This window comes from Apodemus sylvaticus, chromosome 21, assembly GCF_947179515.1.
Source record: "Apodemus sylvaticus chromosome 21, mApoSyl1.1, whole genome shotgun sequence".
NCBI lineage: Eukaryota > Metazoa > Chordata > Mammalia > Rodentia > Muridae > Apodemus > Apodemus sylvaticus.
In genome coordinates, this window is record NC_067492.1 from 6,847,690 (window position 1) to 6,866,025 (window position 18,336).

Genomic DNA, 18,336 nt, shown 5'->3' on the forward strand with positions numbered 1-18,336 from the left:
CCGCTACCCACCTCCTCCCTTCCTCTCTCTTGCACGCGGCCATGTCCGAATCTGAGTTGCAGCTGGTGGCGCGGCGCATCCGCAGCTTCCCCGACTTCCCCATCGCGGGCGTGCTGTTCAGGTGGGGTCACGAGCCGGCGAGGCGTTGGCGCCATGCTCTCAGCCCCCGGCGCAGGCGCGTGGGCAGTCTCGGGGATCTTGCTGGGCCTCTGCCTGGCCACACGCGGGTCACTATCTTGTCCTTGTCCCCAGGGATATCTCGCCCCTCTTGAAAGACCCGGACGCCTTCCGAGCTTCCATCCGCCTCCTGGCCAGTCACCTGAAGTCCACGCACAGCGGCAAGATCGACTACATCGCAGGCGAGTGGCCTTGCTAGGCCGTGCTCGTCCCCCACGACCCAGCCTTCCAACCCCTTTTCCCCTCGTGACACCCAGTCTACCCCATGCTCATCCCTTCTTTCTTCAACCTCTGACCCTCCCTCCTTGTTTCCTCCCTGTCTTGGTGTCTTGTTCACCCTGGATGACTAGAGTCTCCCTTCCCCCACCCCCCACCCCCCCCAGGTACCCCACGGTATCTTATTCCTAGAGATGAACTCTGCTCTTTCCTTATGTCCAGAATCAGTCCTTCCTCTTTTAGGGCACGAGGCTGGGCTAGCACCCTGACAGCAGGCTGGGAGGCCCTGGAACCTCTAGATGATGGACATCTTGCTTAGGGGTAGCCTCTGGGATGAACTAGATATTAAGAAATGAGGTAACCTTGGGACAGACTAGGGCGTGCCCCAGTAGACCTCAAGTCTGGTAGCCTTAGGAGCTGCTTATCCCCAGGACCACACCAGGGTACCTTTCTCTTGTTCCTCTGCGCAAGCTTGTGATGGACAACTACTGGGTACCAGGCTCCACACTTGAGCTTCAGAAACACTCTAGGGTGGCCGGATGTCTACCAGAGGGAGGGTGAGCACCCAGAGGACAGAGTGGTCTGGGCAAGTGCTCAGGTGCTTTTGTCCATTTCACTTCCTATCGGTACCCCTGGCCACGCTCCAGAAATCAGGGCTTGTATGTCTCCTCCCCACTACAGCTCGGGCCTCCTGGGAATGACCTATAGATAGGTGCGGGTGCTCCCGGGCAGATGCTGCATTTAAAAGATGGCAGGAGTCACTGTAGGTGGCCCTGAGCTGTACAGAAGGCAGGTAAGATCCCCAAGGCTAAGATGCCACCCAGTAGCCATCAGCAGTCTTGTAGCTATAGTCAGCAAGACCTAGTGTTCCTAGCCAGTACTGCTGACCTCTCCCTCCTTGGCCTGTAGACTCCCATGCCCCTCGGCTCCATCCAACACCCTTCCCTCCTTACCCTAACAGGTCTAGACTCCAGGGGCTTCCTGTTTGGCCCTTCCCTAGCTCAGGAGCTAGGCGTGGGCTGCGTGCTTATCCGGAAGCGCGGGAAGCTGCCGGGCCCCACTGTGTCAGCATCCTATGCTCTGGAGTATGGGAAGGTAAGCAAGCTGCCTGGGTAGAGGAAGGGCAGGGTCGAACCATGCTACCAGTGTCTAGGAGTAAATGTGAGTGCTCAGAGAGGTTGAGACGTCCGGCCAGGTTTACACCGCCAGGAAACGCTGGAGGCTAGGGAGGTGGCCATTTGTTCGCACCTAGACTCTCTCTTACACTACTTCCTGTCTGCAGGCTGAGCTGGAAATCCAGAGAGATGCCGTAGAACCTGGGCAGAGAGTGGTCATTGTGGATGATCTCCTGGCCACTGGGGGTAAGAACCATCCTAAGACATAAACTGACTTCAGAGGGCCAGGCCCTGTCCCTGCAGAGGGTGCTGACCAAGCAAAGAGCTTTAACACCCTCTCTTCCTGTCTCTCCACCCCAGGAACCATGTGTGCGGCCTGTGAGCTGCTGAACCAGCTCCGGGCTGAGGTGGTGGAGTGTGTGAGCCTGGTGGAGCTGACCTCCCTGAGAGGCAGGGAGAAGCTAGGACCTATTCCGTTCTTCTCTCTCCTGCAGTATGAGTGAGAAGCTGGTGAGGGGGCCACACCCTTTGGCAACTAACTGCACGGTAGCTCAGCCCCGGGCACCTAAGTGACCTTTGTGAGCTACCAGCCGCCCTTTTGTGAATGTATCACGCCTTGTGCTGGTCAGCTGACCGCCATGCCCAGGGATCGCCTGGATCCATGCATTTTGTATACAAGCCACACCCTGGAGTAGAGCTGAGCTGTGCTACTGGAGATCAATAAACCGCTTTGATATACTCGCTGCTTCTCACCTTGTTTCCTGGGTCACATTCCATGGCCTCCAGAGTGACATGACAGGGACCGGGGGTTCAGTGTCACCTTGTGTGGATGGACTTCCTCAAACAGGTGGGAGCCCATGGGCTCAGCTTGGTATAGAAGTCACAACCCCTACTAGGGAGCAGATGTTACCTCTGTAAGTCCTGGCGACAGCTGACTGAGTAAACAGTCCTGTCACTTCACTACTACTAAAGTAGGCTCTTCCATTAGGACCAAGACAAAAGCAGTGGCCCACAGCCACCATAGTTTTTTGTTTATTCAAGACAGGGTTTCTTAATGTAACCAGCCCCTGCTATTCTGGACTTGATTTGTAACCCAGGCTGGCCTCTAGAGTACTGAGATCAAAAGTGTGCATCACCACGCCCAGTTCAGTCACAATCTCAAAAACCCTATTTTGTTGCAGGGCATGGTGGAATACATCTTTAATCCCAGCACTCTGGAGGCAGGCAGACTGCTTCAATTCAACGCCAACCTGGTCTATATAGTTCCAGGAAAAAAGAAAAAAGAAATCCCATGCCAGGCAGTGGTGACTCATTTGAGTTCAAGGCCAGACAGCCAGGGCTATACAGAGAAACCCTGTCTCAAGAAATAAATTGGCGCACACACCTTTAATCCCAGCACTTGGGAGGCAGAGGCAGGCGGATTTCTGAGTTCCAGGACAGCCAAGAGCTACAGAGAAACCCTGTCTTAGGAAAAACAAAAACAAAAACGAAACAAAAAAAAAAAAAGAAAGAAATCACAACAGCAGGGCACCATTTTAAGACATTTTATAGTGACAGGTTCAGTATAATCTCAGTATTTTATTTCAATTTTACATGTACAGAAGTATAGAAGGTTTAAAACGAAACCCAAACTTCACATATTTACACAAGGCCCAATTTCACTCTCAGATCACAGTCCTGTGAAGTCAGGCCAGAAGTCCCAATCTCTGTGCGATTCTTAAGGTTCTGAACTCTTGCAGCTTCCGGAAGCAGAGAGAAGTGAGGCTGTGCTGGCCTAGGCCTCCATCTTGGGCTCGACCATACTTAGTACGGAGTAGTGTGTGGAATGGCCGTCCAACATAGCCTGCTCTCCGGAGTCTACCTGCCCTGGAGCAGTCTGGGCTACCCCAAAGCCCCAGGAACCAACTTAGCGCCAACCAGCACTTCCTGAGACCCATGGGCACGATAGCTGCCCATGTTGGCAAGGCTTAAGTGCGTTGTGTGCCGATAAAAGAAACAGGCCATCGGGCAAGGAGTTCAGAGTCACGGCCCCTCAGCCTGGACATGGCGGGCCAGCCTCGCTGTGAGGCCAGCCAGGTCGGCGGCTTTGTCCAGCTTGACGTAGGTGTCCGTGCGAATGGGATGCAGGCTGAGCCAGTCTGGCAGCAGCTCGGCCAGGAGCAACAGGTGTTTCTCCATCTCCCCTGCACAAGTGGATTGTGGGATTGAGCCTAGGTGGCTCGCCCTCTCACCCAGCCAGGTGCCTGACACCCCACAATAGGCCTTTGTCAAGGCTCATCTACTGCGATGTGCAGTGGATCCAGGCAGAGCCACTGGGCCCTGGACACAGCTCAAGCATCGGGAGAATGAGCAGCCAAAAGGCAAGACAGGCGTGCTGAGCCCAGTGAGCTCTAAGTGGCAGAACTGGGAGTCCACCAAGACCATGGCAGGCAAATGGGTCATGCCAATCAGAAATGAGCCCAGCTCCTTACCAAGGACACGACCAGGCCCACCCCCACCCTCACCTCTCTCTTTTGCTTTGTTTGCACAAACCTGGGCTCAGGGCAGCTCGGCAACTGTCCGCCATCCTCGCGCAGACCACCTCCATAGTGAGCGCCGGCTTCCGCTCGGACACAAAGACGCCGCGCAGCACTCGGGCTAGCTCTGGCAAACGTTCTAACCGCTGCAGCCGAAGCTCCTGCTCGGGGCACCTTGTCATCTTTGCCAGCTGCCTCTGGACCTCCTTGGCCCTTATCTGCAGAGGGATGGGGTAAGCCGCAAAGGGTCACAGCCCCCCTCATGTTGCCTCGCCCCACACCACCATGCACAACCTGGGACTTACCCTCTCTAGCAGGGCTTGCGACACACCCTTCAGGGCACTTGGAGAGGCAGCAGGTGGGGTGGAGGGTGGGGTAGTGGGGAGTGCTGGAGTGGAGGGCCCAGGGCTACCAGACTCAGCTGAGCGCAGGGCCAGGTTACTCAGGGCTTTCTCCATCTGCAGAGTAGGCACAGGTCAGAGGTCAGAGTTCATGAACTTCCCAGCCTTGGGAAGCAAAAGCCGCTCTTAGCAACGGCCCCACCCTAGCATATACACTCAGCCTACAAAGCGCACCAGCCTCCTTTTGCCCTTAGCTGAGGAAGTATCAGGTAACCTAAGGCACTCAGCTGTTACCTCCACCCTCCAGGCCAAGGCTGCCATACTCCTAGGCCAGACTCCTAAGAGAGAAAGGAGAAATTAAGAGGCCAGAGAACCTCACCTTGGGTGTCATCAAGCCTCGGGCACGGGCCAGCACTTCCTGGGCAGTGGTGAGCTTCTCTGTGACCGGAGGCTGGGGCAGCTCAGCTGGTTCGATATCTGGCACCTCGTCCACATTGAAGCGCGGGTGCCAACGTGTCAGCTGGTCCTCCGGCACCGTCATGGGGGGGTTCAGGGAAGCCAGGAAGGCCTGGAGGAAAGGAACTCGGGCTACTCGGTTCAATATTTCCAACCAGAAAAATCAACTTAGCTTTTCTGTGCCTAGACACAGTCAGGTATAGTATAAAGAAAGGCACATGGCCATGGTGAAGTAAATGACACTAATGCCCTCTCGGGGTCTCCAGGTAATCCTGACCCACCCCCCAGCTTTGGAGTTCCAGGTAGCTCTGCCCCAGCTCCAGCCTATAGGGTAGGTAGGTATCAGCCCTCCTTATATTTGCAGAGAACCACAGCAAGGGACTGTGATGGTATGTATATGTTTGGTCCAGGGAGTGGCACTATTAGAAAGTGTGGCCCTGTTGGAGTGAGTGTGTCGCTGTGGGCGTGGGCTCTAAGACCCTCATCTTAGCTGCCTGGAAGCCAGTCTTCTAGCTTCCTTCAGATGAAGATGTAGAACTCTCAGCTCCTCCTGCACCACGCCTGCTCGGACACTGCCATGATGATACTGGACTGACCATCTGAGCCTGTGAGCTAGCCCCAAGTCAATGTCCTTACGAGAGTTGCCTCGGTCATGGCATCTGCTCACAGCTGTAAAACCCTGACTAAGACAGGGGCTGAGAGGAACCTTTATATTTGAGGCCAGAACAGTGGGTGATTAGGGAGCATGAGGCAGGCCACTGTACACTCAGAGCAGTTGCCTCCACAGATCCAGGCATTCACCTTGTGATGCTCCTTGACGCGTTCCACCAGGTTCTGCCGGAAGACTTGCCTGCGCTGCAGGAGGCACGTGGCTGTGAGCTGGGAGGCACCTCCAGCCTCTGTAAGGCAAAACCGTGGTGAGCCCAGGCCGTGTCCAACTAACTCCCCAGCCCATGACTAAGATAAAAAACCAGGCCTGGAACCCACACCGCAAGCTCAGCCACAAGTCCAAGGGCCTCACCAAAGACTCACCCTGGTCCAGCAGGGGCTCAATGGTGAGTTGGTAATCAGATCTCTTGATGCTGTCCTTGAAGGTGGGGACATTGCACTCCTGGCGGAAGCAATACGACGCGGGATACACAGTTTTGATCTGGCCCACATTGCGTTCTTCAAAGCGCCTGCAGGAGAGAGGGCTGAGTGAGAAGGACCGGGCAGGCCGGCACCGGGCGGCCACCAGGGGCAGCTAAGCCCCTCCCCTGCACCACTCACTTGCGCATCATCTCCTGTACACCTTGCTTGACCTTGGCAAAGGTCACCGTCTCAGAGCGATTGTGGAGCATGCTCACGATGGTGTCCATGCTGCGGAACATCTCGGCCAGCACCTGGTACTTGTACGGCAGGACAAGGCCCGGGAGGCCAGGCTGGGCCAGGGCATGGAAGCGCTGGTAGGCAGGAGCTTTCTCGACACTGTCAGAGAGGAGCGTCCCCATCAGACTAGCAAACGCCCTCCACCACCAGACAACAGGGTAGGAGGAGAAAATGACCCAGAACCTCAAAACTACCCATTCTGCAAAGTCCCAGCAGATCTAATGCTGCTTGTGAGGGCAGGCAGCATCGGAAAGGGACAGGAAGCCTGGTCCACACACTAGCGCTGCACCCTCAGCTTGGAGAGGCAGGCACACAGGCACTGTGAATCCACGGCTGTACACGGTACTTAGGAGGAGCCAGGGGCAGGAGTGACAATGTCCCTTTTAGGTGGGGGACAAGGGCACAGTGCCAGGGAAAAGACTGGAGTATGTCCAGGCAGTCTGCCTTGAAGCCCCACAGCCATCCACCCACTCAGACCCCACAGTGCCTTCCAAAGGCCTGTCCTCCCCTGGACCTCGTGGCCCACTAGGACTCACCATGGTTGCTCTGTGGACACCTTGTCATCTGTGGTACTAGGTTCCACAACATTCTCTTGGACTCTGGCTCTCAGGGCCCGTGCCTGGGCTCCCAATTTCCGTGCCCGCCTCAGGCAGGTCTGGAGCTCGGAGATGGAGTCCTCTGAGGGGACCTGGGGACACAGGTACTGTCAGTTCTGCAAGTTACGCACATCCCTGCCCACTGCCCACCCTCAGTCCAGTCTCCTCACCTTGCCCCGCTGTGGGCCTCCAGAAACAGCGGTACTCTTTGTTTTCTTGGTGGGGGATGGGCAAACAGGGGAGCCGGGGTCAGCTGGTGAGCTGGGATCAGCTGGGGAACTGGGATCAGCTGGGGCACTGGGGCAGGAGTCCTGGTGATTAAGAAGGGCAGAACAATAAACTGGGGTGTGTGGGGGGGTACCTGCTCGCCTGCAGAGCTAGGCTGTCAGTTCACTCGACCCGGTGGGCAGGAGTCAGGCGCTAGGGGGTGCCTGTCTATTGAGAAGCTTGATGAAGCAGTTGGGAAAGGTCCACCTGGTCTGTTGAGCCTGTCCCCCCTTGTTCCAGGCCTGACTCTCCAATGCCCTCTCTCCATTTCAGGAGCTCCAGCCCAATTCTTTGCCGAACACCCACACCATCACAATCACCCCCGCCAGCTGCGGCCTCCCAGGAAGCCCAGGCACCCTCTCCAAACGTCTACAATGGCTCACTCCCCTGGGGAGAGAAAGGAGCGCCCAGCCTGTTCGCGACTCTATTCCTCCCTCTATCTCGGCGCCCGATAACCAAGTTTTCCTGTCCTAACCAGGGTCCTCTGGGGTCCCGCGCGCGCCTCACCAATCCAGGCAGCCGTAGCCTCCGGCGCGCGGGTGGCGCGGGATGGTCACTCCCGGGTTCGGCTGGGGGCCGGGCGCGCTTGCGGCTGCTGCTCCGGGTGAGCTCAGCAGCCACGAGCCCACCAGGGCTCGGGGTGAGACAGGCCGACTTGGCCCGCGGAGCAGTAAGGCCCGGGCGACGGCAGGCATAGAAATCGGTAACACGACTCTGCGCCATGGCGCCAAAAAGGTAGTTCCCGCGGATCCCGCGCAATTTTCGCGGCTTCAGCCTCGCCCCGCCCAGGCCGTACCACCATGCACAGCTCTCGGAGGGGGAAATGGGCAGGCTCCGGAGCATGCGCGCTAGTGTGCACCAAGGCACGCATGCGCCATGCCGGGCCACCTCCCCCCCGGCAGCTTTGGATTGAGTGACCGAGAATGGGAGCGGCCGGGGGTGGAAGGTCGGGGGCAGGATACAGTTTGACTCCTGTGCACTGTATTTCCGCTGTCCGCGTCGTTTCCGCGCGCTGCCGGGCTGTGGCACGTAAGGTTCTTAATGCCACTTGGCGCGCAGCGTGGATAGCGGCGGCTGCTGCCCGACAGTTCTTGGCCCTGCAAAGAGGCGATCACGTGAAGGGAGACGCTTGTGCTCCTCTTGTTCACATTTACAAAATAATAGCCTGGTCTTGAAGGCTGGGTCTGAGTCACACGCGACTGCTGAGTGTCCGGTCCCTTGCGCCAGATGAGTACACAGGACGACTCATGCGGCCTAACGGGGCTCCAAAAGGAACTCATTTTCCTGGCCACATCCGGGCTAAGGAGTGCAGAGGTTGGAGTTACGCCAAACCAGGAAGCGGCCTAGAGGCATGGGAAATCCAGAGAGGCCATGCAGGACTGCCTTCCTCATCACCTGGCAGTCACCGCCACCCAATGCTCCCAGCATTCCTGGAGGGAGTGGCCATGCACACTGTACAGTCATTTTGGGCAAAGGTGGTTCGCATGAGGAGAGGGGACAGCGGAGGAGCGGGACCTGGGAAACCCGGGTAGCTGTAAGCACGAGTCGACCGGACGGAGACTTCTCAGGATGTGGGAGAATGTATAGTCCAGCGCATCAGTCTAAACTGCGTCTGCAGCTGTGAAGTAAAGGGCCAGGATTTAGAAGTTAGTAAGTTTGGAGACTTGGTGTTCCTGTCTTCTGAATGGGCTATACCCTGGAGCCTCGCAGCCAGCTTCCTTTCTAGAGGCTTAAATGCAGCCATAGTAACAATTCTACGTTTGTAAGGCCACCCCTGCAAAGTAGGCCTTTGGGAGGACACAGCATAGGAGCCGCTTGGGAATTCTTGGTTTGGCCCAGTGACAAGGCAAAGTCAGCTGCCTCCTGGTCGCAGCTGATTGGATAAGTGACACACCGCTGAACTAATCGGATGTTCTGGGATCAGAGACTGCTCTGCTGTAGGAGCTGCCACCCTGCATACTCGTGGTCCCCTGTAATGTAAGAGTAAGCAAGCAAGCAAGGGCAGTCCCAGAGGCAGCGAGCTCGCACAGCAACTCAGCCTTTGACATCTGCAGCAATGGGGAATGGCGCCCAGGCCCGTGGGCGTGTCCATGCGGAATTTTCTAGATTAGGCTAATTAAAGTGGGAAGGCTCACCCTAATTTGGATGACACCATTCCGTGGGCTGGGACCCCTGACTGAAATTAATAAAAAAGGAGAAAGGGCTTAGGTGTGGAAACCTGGCAGCTCATGCGTGTGACCCCAGCACTTCAGAGGCTGAGGGAAGAGGCTCCAGTTCTACGCTGGTCTGGGGATACATGAAACCCTGTCAAATCACTTTTAAAAAATCAAACTAGAGCTGGGTGTGGTAGCGCATGCTGTATTCCCAGCACTTGGGAGGCAGAAGCAGGTGGGTTTCTGAGTTCGAGGCCAGCCTGGTCTACAGAGTGAGTTCCAGGACAGACAGGACTATACAGAGAAACCCTGTCTTGAAAAAAACAAAACAAAAAATCAAACTAGTCCAGGTGGTGGTGGTGGCAAACCTTAATCTCAGCTCTTGGGAGACAGAGGCAGATAGATCTCTGAGTTGAAAAACAGCCTGGTCTACAGAGTAAGTTCCAGGACAACCCGGGGTTACATAGAAAAACCGTGTCTCAGGAAATAAATGAATTTAAAAAATCTTTCTGCTGGGCTAAAGAGATGGCTCAGCAGTTAAGATCACTGACTGCTCTTCTAAAGGCCTGAGTTCAAATCCCATCAACTACATGGTGGCTCACAACTATCCATAATGAGATCTGATGCCCTCTTCTGGGTGTGTCTGAAGACAGCTACAGTGTACTTACATAAAATAAATCTTTGGGCCAGAGTAAATTTTAAACTATGTAACTGGGGCTGTCCAAGAATCCCTGTTTAAAAAAAAAAGAATCCACATGAGGTGTGATTAAAGCAACTTGAGGAAGGAAGGAAAGTTCTTAGCTTTTAGCACATTTTTTTAAAGATTTGTTTATTATATGTAAGTACACTGTAGCTGTTTTCAGACACACCAGAAGAGGGCGTCAGATCTCATTAGGGATGGTGAGCCACCATATGGTTGCTGGGATTTGAACTCAGGACCTTCAGAAGAGCACCAGTGCTCTTAACCACTGAGCCATCTCTTCAGTTCAGTGCATGGCTTGCTAGTACAGTTCATCATGCTAGCCAAAGCATGGTAGCAGGGACAGCGGGGCAGGGCACACTGGCCGCAGTCAGGAGACATGAGGGCCGATGCCCAGCTGGCCTTTTAAATTTAGTTCATTCAATGGTGCCACACACACACACACACACACAGAGTAGGCCTTTCCTCCTCAGTTAAAGTTTTTTTGAAGCATCCTCAGAGACACACCCAAAGGTATGTGTTCACGGTGACTCCAAATCCAGTTAAGTTGCTTTTGTTGGGTTGGGTTTTCCTTGTTGCTGCAACAATGAAAAAAGTAACCATCATCTGCATCCTCATCTTCACCCTCATCTCCACCTTCACCATCACCCCCACCTTTGCCATTTTCCTAATCACCTGAGGATGGGTAAGGTTGCCATAGATCCTCAGTATTAATGATAGCCATGTTCCAGCCTTGCCTGACTTCCCTAGAACCCACCCAGGTTCCCTGAAACCTGCTCTCTGCCAAGCTACAATCTCCATACAGTTAGAGAATGGTTAGCTTGCAGGCTCTGCCCACCTGTGCATCCTGGTGTCTTCTCTAGGAATCAACGACAAGCAGCCTCTGCTGCACTTCCGCTGCCTGCAGATACATTTAATGAACAAGCACAGCTTCCATCCAGGTTTGCTGAACAGATGGGCGCCCCCACCCCCACTCCCTGTGCTTGGAATGGCTTCTCTGTCTCATTCAAAAGGCTTCTCTGGGTCAGACCTACCTCGCAGGTGAAGAAGCCCAGACTGCAGGCAGACAGCTGGTTAGCCAGTGAGCTGGACCTTCACTGTGACTTCCAGCCCCACCTACAGCTCACCCCCACTGTCACAGACAGGAAACAGTAACTGACTCTGGAACACAGGCTCGCGGAAGCCCTCAGACACGCCCCCTGAGGACCTCAGACACGCCCCCTGAGGATCTCAGTCACGCCCCCTGAGGACCTCAGACACGCCCCCTGAGGAACTCAGTCACCAGCAGCCACCAAGGAGCTCTTTGTGGTCTTGGCTTTGCACTTGTGGCCAAGTGTAGAGAGGAAGCTTTCACCTTCAATGAAGGCATCTGGGCCTCAGTCAAGATTGGCCTGCACTTGCTCTGTCAGCCAGACAACCCTGGGATCCATTACGGACAGGACAGAGCAGGATGGAGCGGGGAAGACACTGCAGCTCGGCACGTCGGGAGACGGCCACTAGCACTTTCTGCTCCTTCCAAGATGCAGATTCCTCAACAGTTCCGGGGCGTCCTGTAGAACCTGCTCCACAGCTAGGTTTCTGTGAGACTCCTCAGAGGAAGAACTGAGAGCCCCTTTTTAATCTCAGAGATGACAAACGCCTTCTCCTGCGTTGGGAAAGACGTATTAGGTGGGGAGAAGGCTAACTCTGCCTTCACCACTCTTAGGTCCTTTTCCGTTGCTGTGATAAAGTATCCTGACAAAAGCAGCTCCAGAGAGAAGCCATTTGGCTCACAATAACAAGGAGGTCGCAGCGACAGGGGGATGGAGAGGGAGCTGGTCACATGACAGCCCGAGCCAAGCACAGGGAGCAAGGATGCAGTGGACCCTGGTGCTCAGCTTGCTATATCCATGCATGCAGTCCAGGGTCTCCTGCCAAGGGGATGGTGCCGCCCATGGTGGGCAGGTCTTCCGTTTAACCTTAATTCATGTAGTGGCCTGCCTCTGAGGAGGGTAGGGGTGGGGATTCTGCAGTCTGTCAAGCCAAGCCAACCGGTAACGGTTCCTCTTCTTGTGTGGGCATCTAACATTGCTCTAACATTCTAACATTTGATAAAAATGTAGTGCGAGCTGGGCAGCTTCGAATTTTTAAGACTAGAACATTACAAAAAGTAGTGAGAATTGGGTGGCAATAAGTTTGTCAAACTTTTGTTTTCAGTTGTGTTCTGTTTCTATTCTTTTTTTTAAAAAAAAGATTTATTTATTTATTTATTATATGTAAGTGCACTGTAGCTGTCTTCAGACACACCAGAAGATCTCATTACAGATGGCTGTGAGCCACCATATAGTTGCTCTTACCTGCTGCACCATCTCTCCAGCCCATTTCTATTCTTGTATGTCTGTTGCTGTTTTGCCTCATGTGTCTGTATGAGGTTGTCAGATTCCCTGGAAGAGGAGTTACAGACAGTTATGACCTGCCTTGTGTGTGTGCTGGGAATTGAATCCAGGTCCTCTGGAAGAGTAGCCAGTGCTCTTAACCACTAAACGGTCTTTCCAGCTGAGATGGTTTGTATACACTTGGTTCAGGGAGTGGCACTGTTGGGAGGTGTGGCCTTGTTGGAGTAGGTGTGTCACTGTGGGTGTGGGCTTTAACACCCTAGCTGCCTGGAGGCCAGTATTCTGCTAGCATCCTTCAGATGAAGGTGTAGAACTCTCAGCTCCTTCTGCACCATGCCTGCCTGGATGCTGCCATGTTCCCACCTTGATGATGATGGACTGAACCTCTGAACCTGTAAGCCAGCCCCAATTAAATGTTGTCCTTTAGAGGAGTTGCCTTGGTCATGGGGTCTGTTCACAGCAGTTAAACCCTCTCTAAGACACCAGCCCCTGTTTTGTTTTATGGGTCTTTTACCTGAGTGTATGTCTATCACGTGCATGCACTGCCAGAGGACATCAGACCCCCTGGGTCTGTAATCACAGAGAGTTGTGAGCTGCCATTTGGGTGCTGAGAATCAAAGCTGAGTCCCGTGAGAGAGCAGCCGGTATTCATAGACAAAGAGCCATCTCTCCAGCACCAGGTCACAGTACTTGCAATAATGATATCAGTTATGCCCCCAAATGTCTCTTGGAATGAAATAACATCATGTATTTATGTATTATTTGGTTTGTTTAAGACATAGTCTCTCTTCATAGCCCTGGCTGTCCTAGAACTCACTATGTAGATCAGGCCGGCCTTGAACTCACAAAGATCTGACCACCTCTGCCTCTGCCTCCAGATACTGAGATTAAAGGCGTGCACTGCCACACTCAGTTTATTTATTATTATTTTGGGGGGGGAGTTCGAGACAGGGTTTCTCTGTGTAGCCCTGGCTGTCCTGGAACTCACTTTTAGACCAGGCTGGCCTAAAACTCAGAAATCCGCCTGTCTCTGCCTCCCAAGTGCTAGGATTAAAGGCATGCGCCACCATTGCCGCCATCACCCAGCCTATTTATTATTTTTGACAAAGAGTCTCATTATGTGGCATTTGTTCTAGAACTCACTATGTAGTCCAGGCTAGCTTCAAACTCACAAAAGATCTGCCTGACCTCTGCCTTCCAAGTGCTGGGGTCAAAGGTGTTCGCCACCACGCATGGATAATATGATTTTTTTAAAGAGACATTTGACGGTTTCCTTTATTACCAACCACCAAGGTCATCACCTTGGTTGTCATCAGCATCTGATTGCATAGCCTTGGGTAGAGGGCGGAGTCTCTCAGGATTCAGTTCCTCTCCTGTATCTCCTGTTTCAGATGGCGCAGTAGAACTTGGTGAAAGTAGGTGTCTTAGTTGGGGTTTCTATTCCTGCACAAACATCATGACCAAGAAGTAAGTTGGGGAGGAAAGGATTTATTCAGCTTATACTTCCACATTGCTGTTCATTACCAAAGGAAAATAGGGCCTGGAACTCAAGCAGGAGCTGATGCAGAGGCTTACTGGCTTGCTTCCTCTGCCTTGCTCAGCTTGCTTTCTTATAGAACCCAAGGGGGCTGGAGAGATGGCTCAGTGGTTAAGAGCACTGACTGTTCTTCCAGAGGTCCTGAGTTCAAATCCCAGCAACCACATGGTGGCTCATAACCATCCGCAACAAGATCTGAAGTACTATTCTGGGGTGTCTGAAGACAGCTACAGTGTACTTACATATAATAAATAAATAAAAAAATTAAAAGAACCCAAGACTACCAGTCCAAGGATGGCCCCACCCATAAGGGACCCTCTCCCCTTGATCACTAATTGAGACACCTTACAGCTGGATCTCATGGGGGCATTTCCTCAACTGAAGCTCCTTTCCCTGTGATAACTCCAGCCTGTGTCAAACTGACACACAGAACCAGGCAGCACAGTAGGGCTTGGTGAGAAGCCGAGCATGGACTCTGTCAACAGGAAATGACTTGTGGCTGTCAGCCTAGACAGCAGCCCATCCTGGCTACAGGTGGAGCAGAAAAGGTTCCATGGGCACAGAGTCCTCACTAGCTGCACAGTCAGCTACAAGTGCCAGCCATGACCCCCGGCCCTGAGTGCACAACCTGCACAGCCTGTCCCATTCGGTGGAAGGTCACACGGTTATAGACTTGGTGGAGCAACTTGGATCTCAGGGCTCCGGTTATTTATTCCAGTTATTATGGGAAACTCCCATGATTCTCTGGCTCCCAGAACACGCCAGTTCATATGAAGTGCTTAATTTCCTGTTTCCGGCTGGAAGTCTATGTGACCCCAGAAGCTGGAGAGCAGCTGATGTAAGTTATTTAGAAAAGCCTACAGATTGTATCACAGGAGGATGGCATTTAAGATAAAGTCACTCGGGCTGGAGAGATGGCTCAGTGGTTAAGAGCACTGACTGCTCTTCCAGAGGTCCTGAGTTCAATTCCCAGGAACCACATGGTGGCTCACAACCATCTGTAATGGGATCCAATGACCTTTTCTGCTGTGTCTGAAGACAGCAATGGTGTAGTCACATACATTAGATAGATAAATAAATAAATACATCTTTTAAAAAAAGATAATGTCACTCAGGACGCTGAGGCAGGAGGATTGCCTCATATTTGAGCTATAATGTGAGACTCTTGTCTGAAAGAAAAAAATTCACTAAGAAAAGGCATGCTGCCATATGCCTGTTTTTGTTTTTGTTTTTTTTTGTTTTGTTTTGTTTTTGTTTTTTGAGACAGGGTTTCTCTGTATAGAAGAACTCACTCTGGCTGTCCTGGAACTCACTCTGTAGACCAGGCTGGCCTCAAACTTAGAGATCCATCTGCCTCTGCTTTCCAAGTACAGAAATCCACCTGTCTCTACCTCCCAATGCCATATGCCTTTAATCCTAGTACTTGGGAAGCAGAGGCAGATGGATCTCTGAGTTTGAGGCCAGCCTGGTCTACAGAGCAAGTTCAAGGACACTGAGAAACCCTGTCTCAAAAAGAAAAGGAAAGATCAAACCAAGTGCAGCATATTCAGGACCTGCTGTGTGAAACTCAGCCCCTCTTAAAGACAGTGCTCCCCAACTGACCTCGCCAGGTGAACCATAAGCCTATGCTGGCCTGCGTCTTAGGCAGTGTTGAAGAACAGACCCCACCCACAGTTAGTAATGGTGGCAGATGTGATATGATATGCGAGGCAGCTAACTCTGGCATTCGGGACCTGGGGCAAAGGAGAAGAATTTCTAAGATGAGGCCCTCGGGCTTTGAAGTTGTGTGGCTGGATTCATGACCTTGGAAACAAGCCAGGGGCATTCATGGGATCTGCGTTGGCCTGCACCATAGATGGGCCCCACACTTTGTCCTAGAGTGGAATGCTGGCTATCTATCCATGTTGGCTAGACCATGACCAAACGGAATAGTGGAGCCATTTTGACCTTCCTCCTGAGGCTGGGATTGAGGCAGAATCTCTGTCATGGCATGGGCAGGGGAAGCCACACAGAAGGTGGAAGGCACAACACAGCAGCATGGTGACCAGCACAGAGCCTTTAGGCCTTTGTTGAGGTCCTGCCTGTGGTAAGGAAGGAAGAAATAGACACACTTTAAGGAAAGAGGAAGATCCCAGGCCCTGGGAGGGACCTAAAGGAGCAGATGGCAGCAGCAGAAGGAGTCAGCGGTGGACCCCACCCCTGAGAAGACATTCTTGAGCTCCGGACAGTCCATCCCTAACATGGAATCTAGGAGGGAATTCTCAGAATTCCTGCACCAAGCTGTGCCTGAGCGACTTCTGAGAGGGTATCACCTACCTCTCCTCTTGGCCTGTTCCACTTTCAAATGTGCCTCCTCACCAGGAGATGGTGAAGGAGGCCTGCAGGCGATCTTACCTCTCAGTGGCCTGTGTAAAAGCTCAGGGCTGAGGAAACGGGATTTCACAGAACCAGTCTTTCATTGGCAGGGAGTGAGGCATGCTGATTGCTGGCAGGGGCCCTCAGCCTGTTGACTGATGGCCCTGTCTTCAGGTCTCCCCGAGATAATAAGAAACCCATTATTTATTTTATGTATATGAGTACCCTGTAGCTGTACAGATGGTTGTGAGCCATCATGTGGTTGATCTCACTCCAAGATTTATTTATTTATTTATTTATTTATTTATTTATTATATGTAAGAACTCTGTAGTTGTCTTCAGACACACCAGAAGAGGGTGTTAGGTCATTACAGATGGTTGTGAGCCACCATGTGGTTGCTGGGATTTGAACTCAGGACCTTCAGAAGAGCAGTCAGTGCTCTTAACCGCTGAGCCATCTCCCCAGAGATGGCAAGAAACCCATTATAATTAGAGAGCAGCCTAGTGAAGGGCTCGGTGGTGAGAGGGAGGTCCTGAGCGAGAGTGAGGGGCTGTGTCAAGGCAGTGGGGCGGGGTTGGAACCCCCAGGGATGCTGCCTTGGAGGGCTGTATTTGCTTTCCTCAACAACCGCTGTAGTCGGTGACTGAGGAAAATGAGGGGCGACTGCTCCCAGGTGTGGCTGAGGAGGAGGTTTCCTGTAGCTATGAGGGGGAGCAAAGCCAGAGGCATCTGGAAGGGTCCAGACTGAACGTGGCCAGCGGACTGACCTGGGCCTGAGAGAAGAGGGGGTGGAGGAAAGAGAAAGAGGAAGAGAAGAGAGGGGAGAGAAGAAGGCCAAGAGAGGGCATGGCTGAGGTTACCCAGGAAGGAGGGGGGGGGGGGGAAGCAGAGCCTAACCTCTGGGAGGGGGAGGTGTGGGTGGGGGAAGGGAGAAGTGCTGGGAGAAGCCACAGGTGCTGAGGGAAACCTACCAGTAGGAACTACAGGAACTATGACACACACACACACACACACACACACATACCACACCCATAAAAGCCAGACCTACACACATGGCAGAGAGTACTCTACCACTGAGCCACCCTCCCTCCCCAACCAAGGACTGGGGACCTGGAACACAAAAGAAGCAGAGGTGGAGCCAAAGGTTCTTGGGACAGAGGTCCCTCAGGAGCACTGTGAGAGGTGAGGAGGACTACTGGGCAGACGAGGCTCTAGAGGCGGGTCTAGCCTGGACTATCTGCAGGAAGTCATACATTCAGTCACCATTAAGGGTACCACAGACATCTCATTCTCTGTACCAACAAAGAGCTATAGCAGGAGGTGGGGACAGGAGAGTCGCTAACGCTGATTTATTGATTTATTACAGGTGAGTAGCTGTCTTCAGACACTTTTTCTTCTTGCTCCGGCCCTGCTCACTCGCTCTTAACTGTCTTCAGACACCCCAGAAGAAAGCATCAGATCTTATTACGGATGGTTGTGAGCCACCATGTGGTTGCTGGGATTTGAACTCAAGACCTTTGGAAGAGCAGTCTGTGCTCTTAAGCACGGAGCCATCTCTCCAGCCCTGCCATGAACTCATTATCGTTTATGGATACAAGGAGTGCAGCTCGCTGGTTAGGGCCGGCTGCCAGCCCTTCACAATGGTGTCTGACCTGATGTAAGGATTCTCTGGGATTGGGTAATTCTCTGTGTTGGCCCTGGAGATGCCAAGTCACGGAGATAGCCCAGGAGCTCTCAGACGTGTGGTCGTGATGGTTCACCCAGGAGGTAGGGCCGTCACGGGGTTCATTTGCCTTGGCTGTCTAGACACGGTAGTGACCACTGGGCAGTTGAAGGGCTCATACATCATTCAGAAGAATTAGGAGTTGAGGTGGCATCCAGGTGGTTGTATGGTGGAGGGGGACACTCTGGGGGCTCTCTGGGGTGCTACTGTGCAGGTGCACAGTAGTTTAACCTGTTTACCCTGAGATCTGTAAGTACTGTTCATTGTCACCTATAAGGAGTTACCTAAAATGAGCAGAGAGGCCCTAGATGCCCGAGTCCTTTTCTCTCACTTCTGCTCCTTACCGGGCCCCGTGCAGAGGGCCATCCTCACTGTGGCCAGCCTGAGCATGCTTTCTGCCCGTCCCTGAGAAGCACGTGACATCTATCTGGGGGAGTGGG

General features: G+C 53.1%; 2 protein-coding genes across 4 annotated transcripts; one reads left to right on the forward strand and one right to left on the reverse strand.

Annotated features, from left to right (window-relative positions):
• Window position 1: 1 nt before the first annotated feature.
• On the forward strand, window positions 2-2,246 carry Aprt (adenine phosphoribosyltransferase). The gene is made up of 5 exons (XM_052167266.1): window positions 2-121; window positions 253-359; window positions 1,355-1,488; window positions 1,676-1,754; window positions 1,869-2,246. The coding sequence occupies exons 1-5, from the start codon at window positions 42-44 to the stop codon at window positions 2,009-2,011; spliced, it is 543 nt and encodes a 180-aa protein (XP_052023226.1). The 5' UTR covers window positions 2-41; the 3' UTR covers window positions 2,012-2,246.
• Window positions 2,247-3,066: 820 nt separating this feature from the next.
• Window positions 3,067-11,046, reverse strand: Cdt1 (chromatin licensing and DNA replication factor 1). 3 transcript variants are annotated; one of them, XM_052167259.1, is made up of 13 exons: window positions 10,940-11,046; window positions 10,744-10,806; window positions 10,413-10,483; window positions 7,560-8,670; window positions 6,956-7,096; window positions 6,726-6,877; window positions 6,091-6,288; window positions 5,854-5,999; window positions 5,623-5,720; window positions 4,745-4,933; window positions 4,330-4,482; window positions 4,041-4,242; window positions 3,067-3,691 (listed from the first exon to the last, which is right to left on the reverse strand). In XM_052167259.1, exons 4-13 carry the CDS (start codon window positions 7,893-7,895, stop codon window positions 3,531-3,533), a joined length of 1,776 nt encoding a protein of 591 aa, XP_052023219.1. In that variant the 5' UTR covers window positions 7,896-8,670; window positions 10,413-10,483; window positions 10,744-10,806; window positions 10,940-11,046; the 3' UTR covers window positions 3,067-3,530. The 3 variants fall into 3 exon arrangements, with proteins under 3 accessions (XP_052023219.1, XP_052023220.1, XP_052023221.1); XM_052167260.1 differs by lacking the exon at window positions 10,744-10,806 and having other exon boundaries at window positions 10,940-11,038; XM_052167261.1 differs by lacking the exons at window positions 10,413-10,483; window positions 10,744-10,806 and having other exon boundaries at window positions 10,940-11,044.
• Between the last annotated feature and the right edge of the window lie 7,290 nt (window positions 11,047-18,336).

What these genes read in the sequence shown, in the direction of transcription:
- Aprt (XM_052167266.1), top strand. Translation starts at nt 42, where the DNA reads ATGTCCGAATCTGAGTTGCAGCTGGTGGCGCGGCGCATCCGCAGCTTC. An exon ending in CAAGATCGACTACATCGCAG is followed by an intron (nt 360 to 1,354) that starts GCGAGTGGCCTT and finishes TTACCCTAACAG; the next exon opens with GTCTAGACTCCAGGGGCTTC. An exon ending in ATGCTCTGGAGTATGGGAAG is followed by an intron (nt 1,489 to 1,675) that starts GTAAGCAAGCTG and finishes TCCTGTCTGCAG; the next exon opens with GCTGAGCTGGAAATCCAGAG.
- Cdt1 (XM_052167259.1), bottom strand. Translation starts at nt 7,895, where the DNA reads ATGCTCCGGAGCCTGCCCATTTCCCCCTCCGAGAGCTGTGCATGGTGG. An exon ending in TGAGCCCCTGCTGGACCAGG is followed by an intron (nt 5,721 to 5,853) that starts GTGAGTCTTTGG and finishes TTTGCCTTACAG; the next exon opens with AGGCTGGAGGTGCCTCCCAG. An exon ending in CGCAAGCCCTGCTAGAGAGG is followed by an intron (nt 4,243 to 4,329) that starts GTAAGTCCCAGG and finishes ATCCCTCTGCAG; the next exon opens with ATAAGGGCCAAGGAGGTCCA.